The 27,149-nt window shown below is 31.4% G+C and overlaps 1 protein-coding gene and 1 long non-coding RNA gene across 2 annotated transcripts; both read right to left on the bottom strand.

The window, feature by feature from the left end:
* Positions 1–1,717: 1,717 nt before the first annotated feature.
* LOC145269614 (uncharacterized) lies at positions 1,718–5,093 on the bottom strand. Its single transcript, XM_080125343.1, has one exon. The coding sequence runs from the start codon at positions 4,887–4,889 to the stop codon at positions 3,417–3,419; it is 1,473 nt and encodes a 490-aa protein (XP_079981469.1). The 5' UTR covers positions 4,890–5,093; the 3' UTR covers positions 1,718–3,416.
* Positions 5,094–5,140: 47 nt separating this feature from the next.
* LOC145269615 (uncharacterized) lies at positions 5,141–18,928 on the bottom strand. The gene is made up of 4 exons (XR_013865135.1): positions 18,781–18,928; positions 7,946–8,082; positions 7,238–7,380; positions 5,141–6,279 (listed from the first exon to the last, which is right to left on the bottom strand). It is a non-coding gene; the product is annotated as an uncharacterized LOC145269615 (long non-coding RNA).
* Between the last annotated feature and the right edge of the window lie 8,221 nt (positions 18,929–27,149).

Raw genomic sequence — 27,149 nt, 5'->3', positions numbered from 1 at the left:
AATGAAAATACAGTCACTTATGCAATATACCATATGGAGTTAAATTCAATGACAGCGTGCAGTATGCCCCATTCTGGGAAGCTTAGAGGAAATCCAGACAATTTATAAACCGTTGGAATTAGCTTACCGACGAGTAGGGGGGGGAGAAAAGACGGTTTAAGTCTTGCAACGAAATGTCGACGTTGCTTACAAGCTGTCTTTCCTTGTAAAAGTAACAAATGGGTAACGATGGTAGAAGGGTAATTTGCCTAAAAGACAGCAACAACTACTACCACAACAGTAGAGCGGCCATCCCTTTTTATCTACTCCAAATCTCAGTCAACGAGATTCATGCGTGACTGGAATGTCTATTTAACTTGTAAGGAATAGGCACTTAGGTTTGGTCACAGCTACCAGCACTTTCTTCCCCACCGACCTACACTCGGCAAGTCAACTAATTCAAAATTCTCACAAAACTGCAATATGCAGATTTCCTTTTAAAACAAGACATTAATAATAATAATAATAATAATAATAATAATAATGTTGTGTTTCTACCATTGCACTTCAGATAATAACATTCCATAACTCGCTTGTACTTCTCAATCTCACAGGGTCAGTGTAATGACATTTTTAAAATGTTTATTCAGTTTAGTAAACAGTTTCTAATTGCAAGTGCTTACCCTTTCTATATTACAAATACAATTTGGTTAAATGACATGTTTACACTGAACAAGAAATTTCCTCGTTTTAAAAATGATTTTATTTCCTTGCATTTTCTACTCCTCCTACTCCAGTTGTTTCTTTAAATCATTTTCTCTTTCAATTTATTTTCCATCTCCATTTTAATTGCAATACTACTTGTTCTTTTACATTTAAAAATTTTATTTTGACAATATCGTATTCAAGCCATGCATTTTACAAAAGAAATTATGTCCTCCTTCACAAACATTAACCTCTCCATCACCAACTGAGCTCGGAGTTATTACCTTTTTTTTTTTCTAAAACGATTTTAGTTTAATTTTGTTTGAGAGAACACTACAAAAATACAGATTAGAATTTTTATACAAAAGCAAAAATATTTTAATTTTTGAAAAGAACATAAAATAAAACGTGGATTTATTTTCTATATTAAAAAAAACTCATAAAAAAGGAAATCGATATATCACAAATGCTGTGTTTTTAATTGAATGTTAATTTTACAAATTTGTTATAACAGAAAAAATGTTTTTGATTATCACTGACCTAATCGTAGTAAAAACTATTGAAATACAATATTTCGTACGCAAATTAGGATCCAGTATACAAATTACTATAAAAAGAAAGTTTTTCACACATTATTCTAAAAAGAACGTTTCAAATCATTTTTGTTAGAAAATATTTCTTTCCAATTAATAACTCATTTTCAGAATTAATTGCATAATCTCATTAAAAATCGTTTTATTTTGGTAACATTGTAAATATCTGAAAGGAAAGGAAATAGAAAAATTCATATACAAATAAAGAAAAACTGCAAAAATACTTGAAAAAATAAAGACAAATTCATATATTGCAATACTACTTGTTCTTTTACATTTAAAAATTTTATTTTGACAATAAAAAATTCAAAACAACGCATTTTACAAAAGAAATTACTATCTCCTTCACAAACATTAACTTCTCCGTCACCGACTGAGCTCGGAGCGATTACCTTTTTTTTCCTAAAACGATTTTAGAATACAAAAAATATAGAATAGAATTTTTATTTTAAAGCGAAAATATTTTTAATTGTTTTTATATTAAATAAATTTGGAAAAGAACATAAAATAAAACGTGGATGTATTTTCTACATTTAAAAATAACTTATACAAATAGGAAATCAATATATCAAAAATACTGTGTTTTTAATTGGAAGTTCATTTGACAAATTTATAACAAAAAAACGTTTTTGATTATCACTAACGTCAAAGTAGTAAAAACTACTGAAATACAATATTTCATACATAAATTAGGATCCCGTGTATGAATTAGTATTAAAAGAACGTTTTCACATGACACTGCTTTAAATCGTTTTTGTTAGAAAATATTTCTTTTCGACTAATAACTCACTTTTAGAGTATATTGTATAATTTTATTAAAAATCATTTGATTTTGGTAACATTATAAATATCTGAAAGGAAATAGACAAATTCATATACAAATAATTAAAATCTGACCAAATTTTGGTAACATTATAAATACACGAAAAAAAAGAAGACAAATTCAGATAAAATCAAGTAATAACTGCAAAACTTTCTATGCAATTTGGGCGATATTATTTTACTTTTCTGTTAAAATATAAATGTATGATAGGAAATATGATTAAAATCATCTTTTTCGCACATTAAATCAGAATTGATTTCTCATAAGTCCTTTACATCAGCCATGAATTTTATAAAACGTTCAAATGACAGTATGTTTTCTGGGGTTTGTATGACTCTACACATAGATTCGAAAAAGTTGTAAAAAAAAATTTATAACAAATAAATGTTATCAAAGGCAAGATAAGTTACTTTTCTACCAAACTGGATATATTTTTCGTGTTTTTATTCAATGTAACATGTTTATTCAGCTCGAAAAACATAAAGTGTTTACCGATGTATGGGAAAATTCAAGATGGCGCCTCACTCCTTCTTTAACACGGTAAGTTTGGGAAAAGGTGTTATAAATAAAAAACAAAAAAAAATACTATTAAAAACCCGCCGAATATATGTCAAGCTATGTCACGGTAACATAGATATTCGAATGTTCCATTTAAGTTCTTTATCTCTCAAACACTGAGTTAGTAAAGAAGTTGAGAACATAATTTTCCTCTCCCCAATTAACCATTTTCATACGTTGTATTATATCTTTCATTTTGGCCTCTTGTTCTTACTGGATTCCAGGACAAGAATTTATCTAGTCTGGTGAAGTATCCAGCTTCGTGCTATTACTTGAGGTAACATCACTTGGAGAAGGTGCACCATTCCTCATAAAACCTAATGTGGGTTAGCCATAGTGAGATCTTATTTGGGCAGAGAATTCTATGTGATTTTGAATATTTGGTCAGGGTTTACTTCTAGAAAAAAGTATCCTTATTCCAGGTTGTTCTGGCAAACCCCTTTACAGAGAAACCTTAGACACTCGAGGAATAGTGTCTAGTAGGCATTCAAGTTATGTGTTAGCATATGAATGACCAAGTAATGTTTACTTTTGTAAGAAGAGCCACATACCCCACGGGAATATGGTTTCTCTCTATAATGTGCCAACATGTGTTGCAACGTGTTGTTTCTGTGTACAAGATAAGCTACATACTTCACAATATCGTTTCTCACTAGGATATATTTGCCTTTGAATGATCATACATTGTTTCATTGCAACAGAAGAGCCACATATTTACCAAGAATATGGTTTCTCCCTAGTATGTGTCCACTGATGTTTTAACAAGAATATGGTTTTTTGCCAGTATGTTTTCTGATATGGTTTAACAGATATCGATTCTCTGAAAAAGAAAGACCGCATATTTCACAAGAATATGGGTTCTCTCCAGTATGCTTTCGCATATGAATGATTAAGGTGTGTTTTCTTGTAAAAGTAGAGCCACATATTTCACAAGAATATGGTTTCTCTCCAGTATGTGTCCGCATATGTCGAAAGATACTTATTTTATATGCAAAAGAACAGCCACAAACTTCACAAGAATATGGTTTCTCTCCAGTATGCTTTCGCATGTGAATGACCAAGTCGTGTTTTTTTGCAAAAGAAGAGCCGCATATTTCACAAGAATATGGTTTTTCTCCAGTATGTGTCCGCATATGTTCCAACATGTGATGTTTTCGTGTAAAAGAAGAGCCACATACTTCACAAGAATATGGTTTTTCTCCAGTATGTGTTCGCATATGAATGGCCAAATATTGCTTACTTTTAAAGGAAGAGACACATACTTCACAAGAATATGGTTTCTCTCCAGTATGTGTTCGCATATGTTTCAACATTTGTTGTTTTCGTGTAAAACAAGAGCCACATACTTCACAAGAATATTGTTTCTCGTTAGTATGTGTCCGCACATGTTTCAACATAGTCTGTTTCTGTGTAAAACAAGAACCACATATTTCACAAGAATATGGTTTCTCTCCAGTATGTGTTCGCATATGAATGACTAAATGATGTTTAGTTATGAAAGAAGAGCCACATATTTCACAGGTGTGTGGTTTCTCTCCAGTATGTGTTCGCATATGAATGACTAAATGCTGTTTAGTTATGAAAGAAGAGCCACATACATCACAAGTATGTGGTTTCTCTCCAGTATGTGTTCGCATATGTCTAATCATACTTGATTTATATCTAAAGGGAAACCCACATACTTCACAAGAATATGGTTTATCTCCAGTATGTATTTGCATATGAATGACCAAGTCGTGTTTCTGTGTAAAAGAAAGACCACAAGCTTCACAAGAATATGGTTTCTCACCAGTATGTGTTCGTACATGAATAGCCAAATAATGGTTACTTGTGAAAGAGGAGCCGCATACTCCACAAGAATATGGTTTCTCTCCAGTATGTGTCCACACATGTTTCAACATTTGATTTTTCTGTGTAAAAGAAGTGCCACATACTTCACAAGGATATGGTTTTTCTCCAGTGTGTGTTCGCATATGAATAACTAAGTCATGTTTTCTTGCAAAAGAAGAGCCACATACTTCACAAGAATATGGTTTCTCTCCAGTATGTGTTCGCATATGAACGCCCAAATCATATTTACTTCTACAAGAAATGCTGCATACTTCACAAGAATATGGTTTCTTTCCAGTATGTGTCTGTATATGAAGTGCTAATTTTCTTTTACTTGTAAAAGAAGAGCCACATACTTTACAAGAGTAAGGTTTTTCTCTGGTATCAGGTGGAGTTTTCATTTTCAAAATAATAAAATTTTTAGTTAATTTAGTATCTTTATATTTTCCTATTTATCTGTTTTAGAATAAACAGAATGAATAAGAACGATTTCTGCAAGATTTATGGATCCAAATTTAGATGTTTACAATTCATTTTTTGTAATGTTTAAATAGAAATATTTTTACATTTGTAATATGATTTATGATATATATATATATATATATATGTATGTAAGAATTGTGTGCACAAATGATTTCTTGTACAACTTCTCATGTACAGATCAATTACAACAGAAAATATATAAATCAGTGATAGTCTCTGATATGATATTTAGACCTTATGTAAATATGTATATAGATATCTAAAACTTTAGTTAAACATATGTAATTTTTTTGCATTATACATGATAATTTTACAAAACCGACAATTTTGCAGCTCACATTGAGCGTATCACTTACGTTATTTCTATTCACAGTGTGTCAATTTTACACATTTTATGCCTGAACTACTTTATTTATTAAAAGGCTCATAAATGTATTAGTCATATGCACCCAAAAGTGCATTTGAGGCAATTATTCCAATGAATGTTCAATGTATTAAGCCTTAGAGTAGGAGTAATACATAAACAGTTGTCAATAAAATGTTTGCTTTTCATACATTCATAAATATATTGCACATGTAAACGTTTTACAATGTTAGACATTAAATAGATACATATTGATAAATATTAAATATATTTTATAGATTCAGTAAATGTATTAACCCTTAGAGTAGGAGTATTGCATAATATAGTTTAGTAAATGTATGTAAATGTAATTGCTTTAATGATAACGTTTTTTTAATGTAAATGATAATATATATATATATATATATATAATGTATGCTTCTCTGTGTGCCAGCTAACTCAAAAGCCAAAAGAATCCACATCAAATATTGATTTGATGGATGTGGATTGATTGATGAATACTGAACAGGTGATAGATCCAGTCAATGTTTATCTATTTAATAAGATGATATTGAGACCTTACAGATTAACAAATTGTATATAAATTCTCATAATTTGGTTATTTATAAATAATGTTTTGTGATTTAATGAATAGTTCTAATAAATCCACTATTTTCGCAATTCATTATTAAAGTCTCATATAAGTTCTTATTATTCTACTGGTCACTGATTATGAAAACGTTTCTGAGTCCATCAGTCATGCATTGCGATAATTATTTCAACTAGTATCATATTTAATAAAACTAAGAATAGAAGAAATCCATATTCAGTCGTCAGGATATTTTCAATATATTTTAATAAAATTCTATTTAATAAAAGAAAAAACTTGTATAGTTCAGAAGAATATGATTTTTCTTGTTCTCCGGCTTTTAATTTGGTTCAATTTGCATTGATTGCTGGATATTCTGCAAAATGAAATGAAGACAAAATAGTAAGATGTTTAGGTGAATACATGGTTACTTTTTAAATGGATTAATTATGGACGTCTGCATTGTGAGCTAAAGGCACAAATAGATAATCATGCACAATATTTTAAGAAGTCCTCAAATTCATTTGTTATTAAAATAAAAATTATGATCAGGATATTTGTTGCAATAATTACTTCTTTTTCATAGATAATAAATTAAATACCAGCAAAGTTAAGTTATAATATTTGTATTTTTATTATTTAAGGTTAGTTTTATCTATACACATATACAAATTGATTTAGTTAAAAAAATTAAAATTCTAACAGACAAACCTATTGGTCATTTGTGTCATGTATAATGGCTGTAGTATCTTTGATACATATAGGATGATTTGCCTGTCGACTAAGATGCTTAGGTTACTTTTTAAATTGATAATTAAAGATAGACGCCTGCATTGTGATCTAAAGGCACAATGAAATAATCACGGACAATTTTTTAAGAAGTTCCTAAATTCATTTTTGATTAAAATAACAATATAATCAGGATATTTTATAAAATAATTATCCATGCAGAAAATTATTCTTTTTCATAGATAATAAATTAAATACCCACAAAAGCTTCCTTAGTAAATAAATCCACATCAGATCAATATTTTATGCATATTGATTGATGAATACTGAACATATATGATAGAGCCAGTGAATGTTTTTTTTTTATTTTATAAGATGATATATCAACAAAATGTACTCACAATAATTCATAATTCGGTTATACATAAATCATTTTCTGTGTATTTTAATGGTTAGTTCTAAGTTCTCATTTTTGCAGCCTATTATTAAAGTCTCAGTATTAGTCTACTATTCACTGCATTTATGACATGAGTCCACAAGTAATATGCGATAATAATTTTAACCAGTACCATATTTAATAAGCCTAAGAATATAAGAATACATACTTAGTTGTCAGGATTTTTTCCATGTATTTTCATAAAATTATATTTTATGAAACAAAAACTAGTATTATTCAGAAGGATATGATTTCTCTTGTTTTCCAGCTTTTAACTTTGCACAATTTACATTGTGTTCATTGTTGAAGATTCTGCAAAATGAAATAAAGACAAATTTTATGAAAGAATATAACTTTATACATGTTCTTTCTAAAATACTAAAATTTGTAGGTGTATACACGATTACTTTTTAAATGGATTAATTAAAGATAAATGTCTGTATTGTGCACTAAAGGGATAATTAAATAATCCTGCATAATTTTTAAGAAGTCCTCAAATCATATATACACACACAAAATTTAGCTCTTTAGTATCGTAGCTCACTATAAAATGGATACTGAACATATATGATGGATCCAGTGAATGATTTGCATTTAATAAGATGATATTTAAATCTTTCATATTAAGAAAATGTATATCGATTCTCACCATAATTCACAATTCGGTTATACCTAAATCATTTTCTGTGTATTTTAATTGTTAGTTCTAAGAAAACTGACAATTTTTGCAGCCTATTATTAAGGTCTAATATAAGTTTGTATTATTCTACTATTCACTGCATTTATGACATGAGACCACAAGTCATATGCATTTGCGATAATTATTTCAAGTAGTACCATATTTAATAAGCCTAAGAATAGAAGAATACATACTTACTCGTCAGAATTTTTTCCATGTATTTTCATAAAATTCTATTTCATGAAACAAACTACTATAATTCAAAAGGATATGATTTCTCTTGTTTTCCAGCTTTTAACTTTGTACAATTGACATTGTGTTGATTGTTGAATATTCTGCAAAATGAAATAAAGACAAATGAACGAAATAATATAATTTTATACATGTTCTTTGCAAAATACTAAAATTTGTAGGTGAATACATGGTTACTTTTTAACTGGATTAATTAAAGATAGACGTCTGCATTTTGAACTAAAAACAGAATTAAATAATCATGCCCAATTTTCTAAGAATTCCTCAAATTCATTTTTGATTAAAGTAAAAATATATTCAGGAAATAATTATTGAATAATTGTTGAAATAATTATCCATGCAGAAAATTAATTCTTTAACCCGCAAAAATGAGTAATTTTACAAAATATAGCAATTTATTTTTTTACAATTTACAAAATTGTATAGTTTACAGAAAATAAATGTTTGTATTATTCTACTATTCACTTATGAAATGAGTCGACAAGTCCGTAGTAAATAAACCCATATCAAATCAATATTTGATGTATATTGATAGATGAATACTGAACATATGCATTTTATGAGATGAAATTTGAACCTTACATATCAACAGAATGTATATAGATTCTCACAATAATTCATAATTCGGTCATACATAAATCTTTTTCTGTGTATTTTAATGGTTGTTCTAAGAAAACTGACCATTTATGCATTTTATAAGATATAAACCTTACATATTAACAATGTATATAGATTCTCACAATTCAGTGATATATATCATTTTCTGTGTATTTTGACAATTTTTGCAGCCTATTATTAAAGTTTCATATAAGTTTGTATTATTACTTATGAAATGAGTCCACAAGTCATATGCATTTGATAGATCCAGTGAATGTTTTTACATTTGATAAGATGATATTTAAATCTTATGTATCAACAAAACGTGTATAAATTCTCACAATAATTCATAATTCGGTTATGCAGCTAATTATTAAAGTCTCATAAGTTCGCATCATTCTACTATTCACTGCATTTATGAATTGAGTCCACAAGTGATATGCATTTGCGATAATTAATTTAATCAGTAGCATATTTGATAAGCCTAAGAATAGAAGAATACATACTTAGTCGTCAGGATTTTATCCATGTATTTTCATAAAATTCTATTTTATAAAACAAAAACTAGTATTATTCAGAAGGATATGATTTCTCTTGTTTTCCATGAAGAAAATTTAATCTTTTTTATATACTAAATACCCACAAAAGCTTCATAATAATTTTCAAAATACGGCCATTTATTTACAATTTACAAAATTTTATAGTTTATATAAAATTAATGATTCTTTTGGAAGAAGCAACTATATTGTATTTATGTCTTTATTTTGTAAGACTTTTGACTTGTGTTTCTCAATACATGAAATAAATATAATTTTTCCAATGCTTTTGGTTCAAAAATGCAAATAAATTGTTTTAATAAATAATTATTGAAAATTCTAAAAAATATTAGGAATGTATAAATCACCTTTTTCACAGGAAAAAATGGAAATATTTTATATGCATGTAATAAATCTGGCAATTCCTTTCCCATGTTTTTTTCAACTTTTTTGATATTTGTTATATTTCATTAGTTTATATGTATTCCTGTACTAAAAATAGTTTATATATTCGCTTTTTTCTCTGGAAATGATTTTCACTTGAACGAAAAATTAATAAGAATGTTTTTTTAAGAAACAAGGAAGACATTTTAAAATCTATATAAGTTTTTTATACAGGAAAAAATGGAAATATTTCTTTTGGAAGAAGCAACATATTGTATTTATGTCTTTATTTTGTAAGACTTTTGACTTGTGTTTTTCAATGCATGAAATATAATTTTTCCAATGCTTTTGGTTCAAAAATGCAAATAAATTGTTTTAATATATAATTATTGAAAATTCTAAAAAAAAATGAAGAATATATAAATCACTATTATTTCTCTGGTATGCCCTAAAACATAACCAAATAAAAATCATTCACCTTTTTTTACAGGAAAAAGTGGAAATATCTTATATGCATGTAATAAATCTGGCAATGTTTTTCCCATGCTTTTTCCAACTTTTTGATATATGTTATATTTCATTAGTTTATATATTTACGTGTGCTAAATAAAGTTTTTTTAATGGTTTTCACTTTAGTCAACATGAATAAAAATGTTTTGAAGAAACAATGAATACGTCTAAAATATATTTCACAGTTTTATCTGTATAAACATAACATTAAATGGAAGGTTAAAAATGTAATAAACCATCATTACTGATGAGAAATATATTTGCATACTTGAATAAAATATTAAAGAAACGTAATTTGTATTCGCATGACTTGATTATTTATACACATATAAAAGTTGATTATCATTTTATATCATATATATTAAAAAATTAATTTTATTATGAAAATATGTTTTTGTGTAATTGCCATCAAAAATAAATCTGGTGACTCGGTTTTTTAAATTTTATACATGCTCACTACAAAAAATTGTAAGAGACAAACACTATTTGCCTAGGATCATTTGTGTCATGTATAATGGCTATGGAATCTGTAATAAATGTAGGATGTTTACCCCTATAAAAACGATTGTAATTAAAAACTCATACAAAAGTTTAGTAATATGGACCAATACCAATCCGTTATTGATTGGATTAAGGTAGCTAAGCACATGTGTTAGTTATCCTTGATGAAGTAAATTGACTGTTGGTCTCCATACACATGTTCTTGGGCTGCAAGTAGTAAACTGTAAAATAATAGTTTTGCCTTTAAACTAATCTTTCTGAACACTTGTTACACTTCCAACGAACTGCTCCAAAAAGGGGGTTTGAGATTGGATGTCCTAAACATCATTCCCAGAAGGAAGGTGTATTTTCTGTAGAAACACTTAATATATATCATCTACTACTCTCCAAGTATCTAGTGGCATACTACACAAATGACAATTATAAATCTGAAGAATTCTAACAGCATTAGCAGTAAACTACAGGAGTTTCAAAAATGTTACTGAAAGCTTGTATGTTTGACTACTTACAAAATGATAATAAAGTATTCAGTAATTTAAAAGACTGCAGATTTACACATTTTACGGCCTGCCAATATGGCATAGTAGTACACTGACTGTCCTCCTGCAGAGGTAAAAATTCTATCAATATAGCTACTTGCTGACAATTGTGGTTTCTCTGATGTTCTTTCTATATAATGAACCATAGAGATTTCATTAAATCCAGTACTAATTGCTGAGTTCAACAGGAAGATTTCCAACATTGAATGTAAGATTTTTCAAACATTGTGAAAATACTCAAAATGAGAACAGTATTTCTAAAAATACAATATGAAGTATTAATCCCTATATAAGAAAATTAAAAAATATAATATTATATTTTTTTTACTTTATCTTATAAAAACTTTCATGGTTTCAACTTTTTCTTTTCAGAAATATTACAGACAGCATTATTTTTTAGCAGAACATTCATAAAGTTTGTGATGTTCAAATTAATTGACCTTACACACATTCACAATTAAAAAAAAAAATCACACAATTAAATTAATTGATGCTACAGCAAAATTGACCTTACAAACATCTACAAATCAAAAAGATTAAATAAACACACAATTTAAATAATTATTAAACAAATAAGGAAGACTAATCATTTAGAAATAAAAAATAAGTAACTCTTATTTAAAAAAACTATTTAAACATTGAGCAGTCTGTTTTTTATAAGAAAATATGCTTTAGTATTTGGACTATAGGTATATACAGTTCAGATTTATTAGTAAATAAGCCTGACCATAATAAATCAAATAATTTTAATACAAGATTTGATGAATTACGTTAAAAATGTATTCATAAAATGTCTAGTATAAAGATGTTATAGGAATTTATCACTACAGTATTACTAAAAATATTTCAAATAATTTTGATACAAAAGACTGATCCAGGGTGTTGTTGCTAAACAGCATGACATTAATGCAAGTGAACACCAAGTGTTGATCCTTGGATATTTATTTTTACAGATTTTTATAAACGAACTCCTTGATGCAATTGAGTTTTACATGAATATTTTCTTATGATCCTATGTTCTATTCTCCGCATGCGGACAGCAAACTTCACACATATCAAAGACAATAGCCGACTCCTAAAGGAGTTTGTTGTGGAATGAAACCAAAAATGGATAAGATTTGTTGCTACTAAGAGAAGCTACTTTCCTTTAAAAATTAAGAGAAACTTTTTCAACAAGCTATTATCATTATAGCAGCATGCCTAAATATATAAATTCACATTACTTAAAATCTCATTTAACATGAAATAGAATCAATTCGACAGGAAATTGAATCAATTCGACAGGAAATTGGATCAATTTGACATAGGGTTGGATCAATTTGACATAGGGATTGAATCGATTTGACATAGGGATTGAATCGATTTGACATAGGGATTGAATCGATTTGACGTAGGGATTGAATCGATTTGACATAGGGATTGAATCGATTTGACATAGGGATTGAATCGATTTGACATAGGGATTGAATCGATTTGACATAGGGATTGAATCAATTTGACACGAGATTGAATCAATTTTATACGGGACTGAATCAATTTGACACGGGACTGAATCAATTTGACACAGGACTGAATCAATTTGACATAGGACTGAATCAATTTGACATAGGACTGAATCAATTTGACATGGGACTGAATCAATTTGACATGGGACTGAATCAATTTGACATGGGACTGAATCAATTTGTAAATAGGACTGAATCAATTTGACATAGGACTGAATCAATTTGACATAGGACTGAATCAATTTGACATAGAATTGAATCAATTAGACATGAAATAGAATCAATCAATGTAAAATAGAATTGCAAGGATGCTGTAAAGAGTTATGTCTATTTTTCTGTGCGAGAAAGCATATTATACTTGCCTTTATGCTGTATATGTACAAAGCTATTAAAATATTATACAAAATCTAATAAATTTTCAACATTTAATTTGCACTTGCTAAGAATTACATAAATGCATGTGGAAAAATTTGAACCAATTTTAACTTTTTAAGAAATATTAGCATTATGTAATCTAAATAGAATTTTACAGTACTCATTTATACTGATATAATAATTTGCACTAACTTTTAACTTCAATGTATTGTGATTATTACTAATCCCTCAGCTTGTCCTTCCAAATTAATGCAAACATCATATGTATGTATGATCGTTAATTGGCACTCCATACATGGCCACATGTAACTAGCGTTCCATTCACAGCAAGACATAACTAGTCCTTCATTCACAGCAAGACATAACTAGCCCTACATTCACAGCAAGACATAACTAGCCCTACATTCACAGCAAGACATAACTAGCCTTCCATTCACAGCAAGACATAGCAAGCCTTCCATTCACAGCAAGACATAGCAAGCCTTCCATTCACAGCAAGACATAACTAGCTCTCTATTCACAGCAAGACATAACTAGTCCTTCATTCAGAGCAAGACATAACTAGTCCTACATTCAGAGCAAGACATAACTAGTCCTTCATTTACAGCAAGACATAACTAGACCTCCATTCACTGCAAGACATAACTAGTGCTTCATTTACAGCAAGACATTAGCCCTCCATTCACAGCAAGACATTAGCCCTCCATTCATAGCAAGACATAACTAGCCCTCCATTCACAGTAAGACATAACTAGCCCTCCATTCACAGCAAGACATAACTAGCCCTCCATTCACATCAAGACATAACTAGCCCTCCATTCACATCAAGACATAACTAGCCCTCCATTCACAGTAAGACATAACTAGCCCTCCATTCACAGTAAGACATAACTAGCCCTCCATTCACAACAAAACATAACTAGTCCTTCATACACAGCCAAATTTTTAACTAGCCTAGCATATACAGCTAAAAATTACTACACCTCCCTATTCATAAATACATTATTCCCGTTGATTTTAAAGCACACAAAAGATAAAATCCAACAGTCTGATTCACTAAAAACTGAAGACTTCAACTTTTAAAGTTTACCTCTCACAAATAGAGAGATTAATATAGTACCAGACAGTCCTCCATCATTAAGACAACCTTCATGTTGCATAACAAGAGCGCAAAAATATTGTCACCACAAATGCTATGTTCTCTGGGACACACAAGAATGGCCATGATAATTCATCCTGTAGTCAGAACATGAGGGTGTAACGAGAAAAGTGTTATCAACTAATGTGTTGGAATAGTATCTAGAAGTTATCAGTAAGGTATCTGTCCATCAACAGTATATAAGGAGAGATGGAAAAGGCCGTTTTTGTTTGGAGTAGAACTTAACAATGAATTGTGGAACAACGTCTTCCATATTCACAGGACTTCAGTGTCTTTTTTAAAAATATGAGAAATATTTTAAAAATAAATTGCTAACATCTACGATTTTTATCTTCATCAAAACTAAAATTAATGCGTTTTTAGTTAAAAAAGCTTTTACGAAATTGCTATTTTTTTACATAATATATTTCTAAGATAAGAATATGTTTATTATATTCTGCGATTGTTAATACACGCAGAAAATTTTATTATTGGTTGAGTTCCTGAATTTTGGCGAAATTTTGAATGAAGAGGCAATTTCTGTTGACTTTTTTGTCAGTATAATTCTTCTACCTTTTTCCATAATTTCATTCAAAAAATAAATATTTCCTATAAACAATGAACATTCCCTTAACACGTTAAATCTCTTCTTGTGATGTTTTTAGTAGAGAAGTTTAAAGGTTTCATTTTAACTGAATTGTATCGAAAACCGTTTTTTTCTCCCATTCATGCATTTTGAACTATTAGGTATTTTATTAGAGCACATAATAATATGGGCAGATTTCCCATTTATTTGTACAAATACCCTCGAACCATGTAATCATTAAAAGGGACTCTTTACGCTTGACACCGCTATCGCTTAATGTAAACAGTTTGTTTATGGGTATATTAGAAATTTTTCACAAACTTTAAATGGATAAAATTTAATCACACTATTTCAAATGTAAGGATGTGATTAAAATTTAATTTTAATCAACCACATTGTTTAATAAATAAAAAAGAAATAATGGAAGATGAAGTTTTAAAATGATTAAATGTGTTTTATTTTTAAATTTAAAATTAAAAACATTCGACAATACATTGTATTGAATACAAAATAAAATTTTGGGTACTTCTGTATTTTTGATACCGTGCTGAAATAATGTTATTATTTTGAAAACCATTCTTAACATAGGGAGGGAAGGGTGTTTTGTAACTATTCTGTGGGTCAGTCTTACAATTTAATTACAAAAAAAAGATATTGTGAAACTTGAATTTAACCTGAAAAAACTATTTACAAATAGTGCGGTACCAAATATGCATGAGCATGAAATTTTACAGTAGATATTGGTCTCGGGCGCATATAATGGAAAAGAGCGGTACCATCTGCCATTATATACATCTTACTTTAAAATGAAACCAAAACTTAGTGAAGTACTCAAAATTTTAAATGTTTTCAATTTTAAAGTATAAAATAAAACACCTCTTAGCATTTAATAACTTTATCTTGCATTATTTCTTTTTTATTTGTAAAACGTGTTCATTTTAAATTGAATTATAATCACATGAGTACATACTCAATAATAATGTGATTGAATTTTGCCAAGTAAAGTTTAATATGCAGATTAAATTAAACCAACCATTGGTGATTATACATTTTTGGGTCCACATTATTTGTAAATAATTTTTTCAGCTTAAATAAAAGTTTCATGATATCTTTTATTTTGTAAATTGTAAGCACAAAAGAGTTACAAAACACCCTCCCTTCCCCATCTTAAGAATGACTTTCAAAATAATGACAAAACACATTTAATCATTTTAAAACTTAATCTTGCATTATTTCTTTTTTTTATTTATTAAACAACACTGTTAATTTTAAATTAAACTTTAATCACATCATTACATTTTAAATAATAGCATGATTAAAATTACCCCATTTAAAGTTTGTGAAACATTTCTAACATACACATAAAACACTTGTTTACATTAACCGAAAGCAGTGTCGAACGTAAATGACTACATGGTTTGAGGGTATTTGTGCAACTAAATGGCAAATCTGCCATATGTTAGGTAATTGCGACGTCTTCAATATAAAAATTTTTTTAAAGACACCCGAAAAAAATAAAAATAAAAATGAAACTTTAAAAACAAAACTAAATTGTAATAAAATGATTAGAGAGATTTCGGCAAGATTCACCTTTCATCTTCCTTTGTTTACAAAGCCATTTGGCGGAAGTGACGTCCAACATATTTTTAGCTACGGATGACCAAAACTGTATAGAATGGACTTTTTTTTTTAATTTTTATTCCAACAGTCTTTATTTGAACTTACTGGACTGTTTTCTGTTATTTTATATATATATATATATATATATATATATATATATATATATATATATATATATATATATATATAATTATTTTTTTACTATAATAATTAAATACCTACAGACACTAGTGTTTCATCCTTTCAGGATTCTTCAGTGCAGGGAGTCACGATTAACACCAGCCAAACGATTTGAACCCCGCGACACGAGACATCTCTGGCTCAATTAGCGGAGACCGTATCCATTCGGCTACCATTAACCGCATGAAATAGCGTTGAATTTTAAACATTTTAATTTAAATGTTCATTACGTCAGTCAGACAGTGATCTAATCGTTATACGATGATCTATGCATATATTTATGAACTGTTTGATTTTTTTTTTATCAAACAAAAATAGATTTTTATAATGAAATATATATTATGGACTATTTTCCTACATCGAAATTTTAAAATAAAAGTTAGTTTTATTTAAAAAAAAAAAAAAAAAAAAACGAGGTGTGTTTTCTTTTCGAGATATTTTTTTTCTCCATTTATCACTTTGAAATTTTATTCAACAATAAAATGATAAACCAATTTACAATTAAAAAGTACAAAATTTATTTTTCAAAATGAGATTTTTGTAACAAGATTTTTCCAACATGACTTTTTTTTTCGAAATTAATGACAGTCTTGCAGTCTAGCCTGGGAACTCGAAAGTAAACTTTACAACTCTAAAAGGGTCACATCAATATTTACACCGTCAAATCATGTGTTATTTTAAGGAAATTATATTTAACAAATTGGAAGATACCACTTGATTAAACAAAGTAAACGAACAAAATATACATTTTTCAGAAAAATGAAAAAACTAAAATCTGAAGTAAGGCAGTTTTCATATTTCAGATTTATAAATCAAATTAAATAAAAAATATTTTTAAAAAGAACTGAAACTTTGTCGTAAGAAAGCAGAAAACTTGAAATAAAATATTTAAAAAATATTTTACAATATTTTAACACTTTAATAACTTGTAATATCGCGATAAAAATTTAATATGCAAACTTTAATAGTCATCTACAAGAATTCCTCTGGTGGTGGCAAATCAAAGACAATTATTTGGGGAATATCATGTATTGGATACAGTTTTTTATGATGTTTGATTTAATACATGAGAAATGTAAAAAAAACAAAAAAAACTTTTTGTTAAATATATTTTTTAAAAAAATTATAAAATATTTATAAAGTTTATTTTTATGCATGCAAAAGTTTCTTAAAATGGTTCAAATAAAGTTTATAATGTAATTGAAAAATAAAACACCTCGTTTTTTTTTGTTTTTTTTTAAATAAAACTAACTTTAATTTTATAATTCAGATATCGACGTTTACCTAACTTTCATTATAAAAGTGTAGGTAAACGTTCATAAACATATTGATGGGGAAAAACAATTCATAAATATTAAAAAAAAACAAAAAGAACAGCCCATTAAGTTCAAATAAAGACTGTTGGAATAAAACTTCTAAAAATGTCATTCTATACCGTTTTGGTCATCCGTAGCTAAAAATATGTCGGTCGTCATTTACGCCAAATGGCTTTATAAACAAAGGAAGACGAAAAGTGAATTTTACCGAGATTTCTATAGTACCATTTTTTGTTTATAGGCAATCATGGAATGTTGACTCATTTCTCTATTAAAACAAAGGGGATCGGGTTTGTCTTACTGTACACAGATTCGAAAAAGTTGTCAAAAAAACAAATATATAACAAATAAATGTTATCAAAGGCAAGATAAATTACTTTTCTACCCAACTGGATATGTTTTAGTGTTTTTATTTAATGTAACATGTTTATTCAGCTCGAAAAACATAGTGTTTACCGATGCATTGGAAAGATAAAAATGGCGACCGACACTCTCTTTGACACGGTAAGCTTGGGAAAAGGAGTTAGAAATATAAACTATACAAAATACTGTTAAAAACCCACCGAATATATGTCAGCTTATGTCACGGTAACATATATAGAGTGAGTTTCTAACAGTATTTTGTCTAGTTTTTATTTTTAACTCCTTTTCCCAAACTTACCGTGTGAAAGCGAGTCGGGCGCTATTTTAAATTTTCCAATACATCGGTAAACACTGTATGCTTTTCAAGCTGAATAAACATATTACATTAAATAAAATCACTAAAAACATATCCAGTTAGGTAGAAAAGTAACTTATATTGCCTTTGATTATATTTATTTGTTATGTATTTGTTTTTTTTTATAACTTTTTCGAATCTATGTGTACAGTCATACAACCCGGGAATCATAATGGTTTGGATGCACCCCTATAGTAAAACAAAGCTAATCATAATGTAGTAAAAAAAAAAAAAAAATTAAAGCTTCAAAAGCAATTAAATTCAAGTAATACTTACTTTTTGTTTGGTAATCTATTTTTAACAAAGAAACGATTATAAGATGAGAACGACACGAGTTTGACAGGTGGAAGTCAATATTTTAAGATGGCGACCGAAAAAGCAGTTCGCAGAAAATTAAAATATTTTTTTCTCATTTTATTTTTTTTGTGATTTCATTTTTTTTTTTTTTTTTCGTTGTGTTAAATTACAAAAAAAATTATTTCATTGTTGACAAGTATTGGTCATCACACATAATTTAAGCCATTGCCACGCTATAGTTGTGGAAAAAAAAAGACTATTTTGAGGGTAAAGTAGGTTACCCTACCCAGTGATAGCGTAAGCTCAGAGGGGTTGTAAAGGATGCCCTATGCGACCCCCTACTGGGTCGAGTAACAAGTATTGTAGTACGGCGAGCAGCGAATAACTAAGTTGTGCCAACCGTTCACCAGTAAGTCATTAACACTACTGGCCACTAGTCAAAGACACAATTCTTTTATAACAGAAGAATTGTGCCTCCCACTACTCCTCCAAGTCTATAAGAGACTCGTCCTCTCAACCACTCAGATTAGAATTCCGCCCTCGGGGCCGGCGCCACCACGTAAGCAATCTTCTTTATTATTATTATTTTTTTTTTCTCACACAGTCAATTGCATATTTAAATGTTTATTTACAGACACATTTTAACAGAAATAATGAATATTAAATGTAAAACATATTGAATGTTTTCCACAGAAATAATGACATTTTAAAATAAATATGTTAATTTAGTGAATTTTTCACATATGTATCTTTTTTTTTTGTTCCAATACATGTTTATTTAAAAGATTTTTAAAAGTACGTAAATAAATATATGAATTTGAAAAATAACTTCGAGTGTTCATTATTATTATATTTAATTACATACGATTTTCTTTAAAAAATATTGCATTTAATTACGTACAATTTTTTTTTATCAAAATAATACGTAATTAAATGAATCAAACACACATAATTAGACGAAATAAAAACATTTATATGAAACAAAAAACATAATAAATAAAAATTTATATGAAAAAAATGCTGCCAGTGCAGTGGCAGTGCACTTATTTTTTGATTAAATTGTAAGGTTAAAATACAAAATAGTTACAAAACATTCTTCCTCCCCATGTTAAGAATGGCTTTTTAAATAATAACACGGATCAATAAGTGCACTCGCACCGAAAAAAAAAAATTACAAATATTGTTATTTTATTTAGACGCAATATTGAATATATATATATATATATATATATATATATATATATATATATATATATATATATATATATATATATATATATATATATATATATATATATATATAAAGAAAGAAATCGTGCAAGGTAATTGGACGGGGTTAACTCCGTCTATTTCTTAACGCGTGTCATCATGCTGTAGACGAAACAACAGCTCATGTAAGTTAATATACGTGATTGCCCTTTTATTTATTTAGACATTTTTTTTTTACCTGGTTTCTACCTTAACATTTTCATTTAAAATGACGATTTTTATCTGGTTTTCAGATACGTTGAAAACGAATATCGCATTTAAATTTCGGCAAATAAGTAGTTTTCCAGATATTAAGCAATGTACTTTTTTATGTTATTTTTATGCCAGCTTACACGCGTGAGCGCGTACTTGTACCTGTAAACGCAACTCTTGAGAAACTATGCATAAGCACACGCTCAGTTTCGCTGCACATGCATGTGCAAACACCCTTGAGTGATAAATCGAGTTTCACAATTTTATTCGTTTTCAGCATACCTGAAAACCTCTACAAGTCATCGTTTTAAAGGAAAATATTAAAGTTGAAACCAAGTAAAATTTACTTTTTTTTTAAGATTTGCTTTGAAAAGTTCTCAGGATTTAATCTTACTTAATCAGTTAATTACTGGCAGAACCCATAGAAATTCCACAGTAGTTGCAAAAAAAAAAACCAAAAAAACACACACACACACACACACACACACACACGCACATCAGTAAGAAACATCTTATCACATAATCAAATAATTACCTTGAGACTGGACCATGTACGATTAAAGACTTAACTAAATCACAAAACTCTGGATTTTCAAATTCTGATAACTCTGCTGGGAAATTGCATCACTTTGATGAACTGTTCTGATCTTATCCTGATCTCGCAACATTATGCTCATGTGGCAGTGTGGTGGCCCTCTTTTTTGAAATTCAATAACATTTGAAAATAGGAATCCCAGTACAGGTCTTTCTTTACTGTTCTTCAAAAGTCCAACTAGATGTGCATGATACACACGTGATATTAAGTCAGATCAATTTTATGGTAGTTCTGGCGGCCCCAAGTTGTTCATTTTTTTAATTACATTTTCACCCCAAATAAGGCACATTGCCACATTGTTGTAGGGGGCTACTATCAGGGACATAGGCATCAGAGGTACTGTGTAGGGAGTTGGGCAGCAAGATGTTGGTTCACGTTGCACTTGAACTTCTGCATGTCAGTACAGTTGAAGCAGGGACACGGTAGGGAATTCCAAAATCTAGCTGTCCTGGAGAAGAAACTACTGGAGTAGAAGCCTCTCTTACATCTAGGGATCTCTACTGTGAAGGGGTGGGATTTAGCTGCTTGTCGGGTTTGTTGGGGGGTATTTACATCGAGGGGGCACAAGTGCTTGCAGTTCGTCAGAGCATTCACCGTTAAAGTACTTGTAGAAAAGGCAGAGGGATGCTACATTTCGTCGATGGGACAGAGGCTGAAGTTTAGATGACAGTTCAGGACCTATCAGATTGGCGACTCTCTTTTGAACCTTGTGTAGGAGCAAGAGACTAGTGGCAGATGCACCAGCCCAAATATGAGAACAATACTCCATACACGGGTGAATGGTGGCCTTATAGAGGTACAGGATACTTTCAGGTATTAGTATCTTTCTAGCATGGAAGAGAGAACCTAACTTCTTTGCAGCAGTCCTGGCTATACTCTCAATGTAATTGTTCCAACTCATGTTTCCTGAGAGCGTTTGGCCGAGGAGTTTAAAATATGTATTTTCATATAAAGAGTCATTGGCCATTACTATTGGTGGTAGAGAAGGTTTCTTGTAATTATTGAAGGAAACGAGTTTAGTCTTGGCAGCATTGAATGTGACCATCCATTTATGTCCCCATTCCACTACAGATCGGAGGTCATCCTCTAGTGTTTCTGCTATTTGTTTAGATGTGCGTTCATTTGTTTTCCTGTCATGTCTGTTATAGAGCATGATGTCGTCAGCATATATACACATCTCACAGACAATTTTGTCAGGGAGGTAATTTATGAATATTAGGAATAACAGAGATCCAAGGTTAGACAACTGAGGTACTCCTGCATTTATATCATATTGTTTAGATGTACGACCGTCAAGGACAACTTGGATTTTTCTCTTATCTAAGAAGGATTTAATTATGTTATGTATTCATCCAGTGATACCATATGATCTGATTTTTCTGAGAAGACCTTCATGCCAGACCCTGTCAAAAGCCTTAGATATATCTAGAGCTACCGCTCTACCATCCACCGCTTTGTCCAGTGACTGGTATATATGTTCTGAGATTACAGTTAGGATTTCTGCTGTGGAACGGGCTTGCCTAAATCCATATTGTTGGTCAGTCAGAAGTTTAGCATCTGTAGGGTGATGGACTAGGTTATTATGGTCTCAAATATTTTAGCGAAAAGTGGTAGGAGCATAATGGGGCAATAATTTGTACTGGTACTACAGAAGCAGTTTTCGAGCAGGCAGGAAAGCAAGATTCATTAAGGCATTTGTTGTAAAGTTTGGAGAGAACTGGATCTACTTTGGCAGAGCACATTTTTAATAGTACAGCCGGGATGAGATCAGGTCCACATGCTTTTGCAGTGTCAAGATTTCTTATGATAGCATGCACCTGAGAAGGGTTGATTTTCAGATCGTCTAGTGTGGCGTCTGTCCACAAAGGAAAGTCAGGGAGGGGGTGGTTGGCAAGGTCCAATGTGGAGTTGGAGGCAAACCGACTGGCAAGCATGTTATCCTTCTCAGTTGCAGAGCAAACAACCTCATGATTGTTAGATAGTGGGGGAATTGTTAATTGTCCATTATTTACTACACTGTTGTAGATTTTCCAGAAGTCGTGGGTTCCTAACTTCTGTGCTTCGATGTATTATTTAAAAACATCTTCGATTACATGTGTATGGAAGGAATAGGTCTGGTTTTCCATATTTACAGAAAACTGCTTTGTATTAATTGTTTTGTAATACTTTCAACATGACATATAAGTAGATAATAATGTTTTCACCTGAATAGCGTAGGTTTAAAAGATCCAGAATCAACAAAAGCACCTTATGATTTTACTAATTTTAACATAACTCTTTAGTAGGTTGTCGTAATATTAAAACTCTCGTATTTTGTGTTTACTGTGTTGTCTAATTATCTCCCCTTGCTGTGTTACTCTCTAGTATTTTCTATTAGTTCATTAAAACCTTTATTCTAAGTAAACGTGTCTTTTGTTCTCACTTCATAACAATTTAATGAACTAGTAAAAAAATAAAAAATGTGGACAAATTTTTAACTCCTAATCGTCTGGTTATCTCTCCTAGCTCAACCTACGCAAACAAAACATTTAAACATTGGCTTCAGACTATATCGTCTCTCATATGAAGAACACAACTGATATTAACAGGTTAGACATTTTGATAAATCATGTTTCTCCCGATGTATATGAATACATCGCAGAACATACGACGTATACCTCTGCTTTGAATAGTCTCAGTGATTTATATATAAAACCCACTAACAAAATTTTTGCTAGACATACGTTGTTAACTAAAAAACAAGAAGACGATAAAACATCGATGAATATGTAGAATCGCTACTGTTGTTAGCTAAAGTTTGTGACTTTCAGGCAGTTAATGCTATTGAAAACAGATGTTTTTGTCAGAGACGCCTTCATTACTGGTTTACGTTCACACTCTATCTGGCAGAGATTGCTTGAGAATAGAACACTTGATTTAAATACGGCCGTCAACCAAGCTAGAGCTCTTTATTCAGCAGAGAAAAATTCTGAATCTTACACTCATTCTTATGACATGGTGGCTATTGTTAACGACAAACAAAACTATCATAATAAATCTGAGGATGAATTTTGTGATACTTCTGATTTCATAAAAACTAAATCTATTTGCAATTTTTGCGGGTATTCCAGACACGATTGGAAATTTTGTCCAGCGAGGTCCACCATTTGTAAAAAATGTCATGTTAAAGGTCATTTTGCGAGGGCGTGTCAAAATTCTCAGAAATCTACATCTGCTTCCATTCAATCTCAAGCCACATCAGCATTTACACAATCACACAAGTTAATATCCATATTGTCTGATCCTTCAACAAAGAAAAACAATTTTTTTGAAAATACATCAGCTTCTTCTCTGGGTAGTTTAGAACAAACTTCTGTATACATTTGTAGCGTCTACCCCGGAACTAATTTTGACAGTGACATTGAACATTCACCGTTTCCGGAGAGCTCCGAAAAAAGACAAAAAAAAAGCTGTGGCGCTAAATTCGAGGAGTCTCTCACTCTCTTTTTTGCTCGCGAACACCAGAGGAGTAAGACACGTTACTGCCACGCTCTGTCGCTCGTGCGTGACACACCCTGTGCCAGTTCCAATGGTGAAACCACACAAAAAAAAGAAAAACATTCTTCTTATCTATTCACTCCGCTCCTTACCCGAACGGCTTTTCTAAAGAAAATTAGTTTACCCTTTCTTTCCAACTTAACGCCAAAAACATTTGACCAGTCGGGAAGGATTTCTTCTTCTTTTTTTTCGGACTCAAAATAAACACGAGTGTGATACACCAGGGCAAATAAATTTACACCTCTTATAACAAGCCAAGTCTGATTATTTGTTTTTAATTAATTTTTCTAAATATTTGTTTTCTTATTAATGTTTTTGAAAAATTAATTTTAAGTGAGCTGCTTGTTGTTTTGCCCAGCGAGCACCTCGCTTCACTGGTGACCCCTTTTTTTCGTCAGACTTTGGCAGAACATGCAAGGAATTGTAGATATTATCAATAAGGAAGAATTACCTGTAATCACACAAGGGAAATTTCTCAGCGACCACGCGCATGCCGAAGGACGTACATGTCAACCTTAGCGGCACATCGGTTTTTCTAGGCATAAAGGATCTCACAGAGATTTTCTGCGGTCGTCGTTCTCTTCAATGCGTTCCCCATAATGGACAGTGAGGCGCTTCCTTCAACGATGGCTACTCAGGCTATTTTGAGGATTCCTCCTTTTTGGATGCACGATCCAACATTATGGTTTGCACACGTAGAGGCCCAGTTCTACATGCAAAGGATACTGAGCGATGTGACGAAATTCAACCACGTGGTGGCCGCATTAATGCATGAAGTAATGGCGGAGGTTCGCGACCTGATCATGTCACCCCCTGGATCGATCAGCTACGATTATTTCAAATCGGAATTGATTCGTAGGACAACCGATTCACAGCAGAAACGCCTTTGTCAACTTCTCATAGAAGAAGAACTCGGAGATCGGAAACCGTCTCAGTTACTCAGACGTATGAAGCTGTTGATGGGTGAGAACTCACTACCGCCGGACATACTTAAACAACTTTTCGTCAATAGACTGCCATCGAGTATTCAAATGATACTCACCTCTTCGAATGACTCCACAACCATTGAGGAGCTAGCGGACCTAGCCGACAAAATTATGGACGTGACCGTTTCCATAGCCCCAGTTCACACACACAGTTCTAACGATGCCCTGCCTAACGTTGCAACCCCCTCCACGGATATACGCGAGGAACTAGAGCGATAGGCTCAAATGATTCACAACCTGAGTGAACAGTTATGTGGCCTCGAGCTCAAACCAAAAATGCATAAGCACCCCACTGAGCGAGTCCGTCCCCGGCAATTTAGCAGCACTCAGAACAGTGGTGGGCTCTGCAAGTACCGCGCGCGTTTCGGTGAAAGAGCTTACCGATGCCACCAGCCATGTTCATATACAAAGAAACGTCTCTCGGGAAACGCCCAGGCCAGGCAGTAGGAGTGGAAGACACTCCTGGCAAGAACAACATTCATCGCGCCCTGTACGTGACTGATAAAACAATTGGTATATGATTTCTCGTTGATACCGGTGCGGAAGTCAGTATCATGCCTAAGAAGTTCGTGAAAGAGAATCGTCCTCAATCAAACTTATTTCTACAGGCAGTGAATCACTCCTCCATTCCTACTTACGGAGAGACATCGATAACATTAAATCTTGGATTACAGCACACACTATGTTGGGTCTTCATCGTCGCAAAGCTACCTGTTCCGATTTTAGGGATGGATTTTCTGCACCATTTCGGCATTCTTGTAGATGTCAAACACGGCAAACTCATTGATAATAACACTGGACGTTCCGTGCAAGGCATAATCAGTGGGTCGACCGAGATCAGCCCAGTTATACGTAAAGACACCACAGATCCGTATACAGATTTGCTGCGAAGTTTCCCGGAATTAACTTGCCCTATGTTTAACGGTGACAAAGTTAAACACGATGTCACTCATCATATCCAAACAAGGGGACCGCCTGTGAGCGCGCGCCCGCGCAGACTTAAACCCGATCGTTTAAGGGCGGCTAAACAAGAATTTCAGCACATGCTGGATTTAGGCATTATTCGACCCTCTAATAGCAACTGGTCATCGTCACTCCACATGGTGCCAAAAAAATCAGCCGGCGAATGGCGCCCTTGTGGGGATTACCGCGCACTTAATATTCACACTACTCTGGACAATTACCCTATTCCGCATCTGCAAGACTTTTCTAACTCGCTTCAGGGAAAAACAGTGTTCTCCAAAATCGACCTTGTTCGCGCGTACAACCAGATTCCCGTATACCCAGAGGATGTTTCTAAGACTGCGATCACAACTCCTTTCGGCCTTTTCGAATTCTTACGCATACCCTTTGGATTACGTAATGCAGGGCAATCTTTTCAATGCTTTATCGACACAGTTTTGCGAGGACTACCGTTCGTCTCTGCATATATCGATGATCTCCTCGTGGCAAGTGCATCAGAACGTGAACACTTACAGCATCTGCAGCAGTTATTTCACAGATTGACAGATTATGGCGTTATTATTAACCCCCAAAAATGCGAGTTTGGAGTTTTTTCACTTTCGTTTCTCGGCCATTAAATCGACAAAGAAGGTATCCGTCCCCTTCCAGAGAAAGTCCAATCTATAGTCGATTACCAAGCTCCCACTTCACTTCGTAAACTTCGAGAGTTCCTTGGTTTAATTAATTTCTATTGATGTTTTGTGCCCCATTGTGCTGAAATCGCGCAGCCATTAACCGACGTACTCAGAAATAAAAACAAAAAAAAT

The sequence above is a fragment of the Euprymna scolopes genome, chromosome 45 (genome assembly GCF_053919585.1).
Source record: "Euprymna scolopes isolate OS-2025 chromosome 45, ASM5391958v1, whole genome shotgun sequence".
NCBI classification, from domain to species: domain Eukaryota; kingdom Metazoa; phylum Mollusca; class Cephalopoda; order Sepiida; family Sepiolidae; genus Euprymna; species Euprymna scolopes.
The sequence above is the reverse complement of the archived record's forward strand: the minus strand, read 5'-3'. Positions and strand labels throughout refer to the sequence as shown.

Excerpts from the sequence above, each read along its gene's own strand:
- LOC145269614 (XM_080125343.1), bottom strand. The coding sequence starts at position 4,889 with ATGAAAACTCCACCTGATACCAGAGAAAAACCTTACTCTTGTAAAGTA.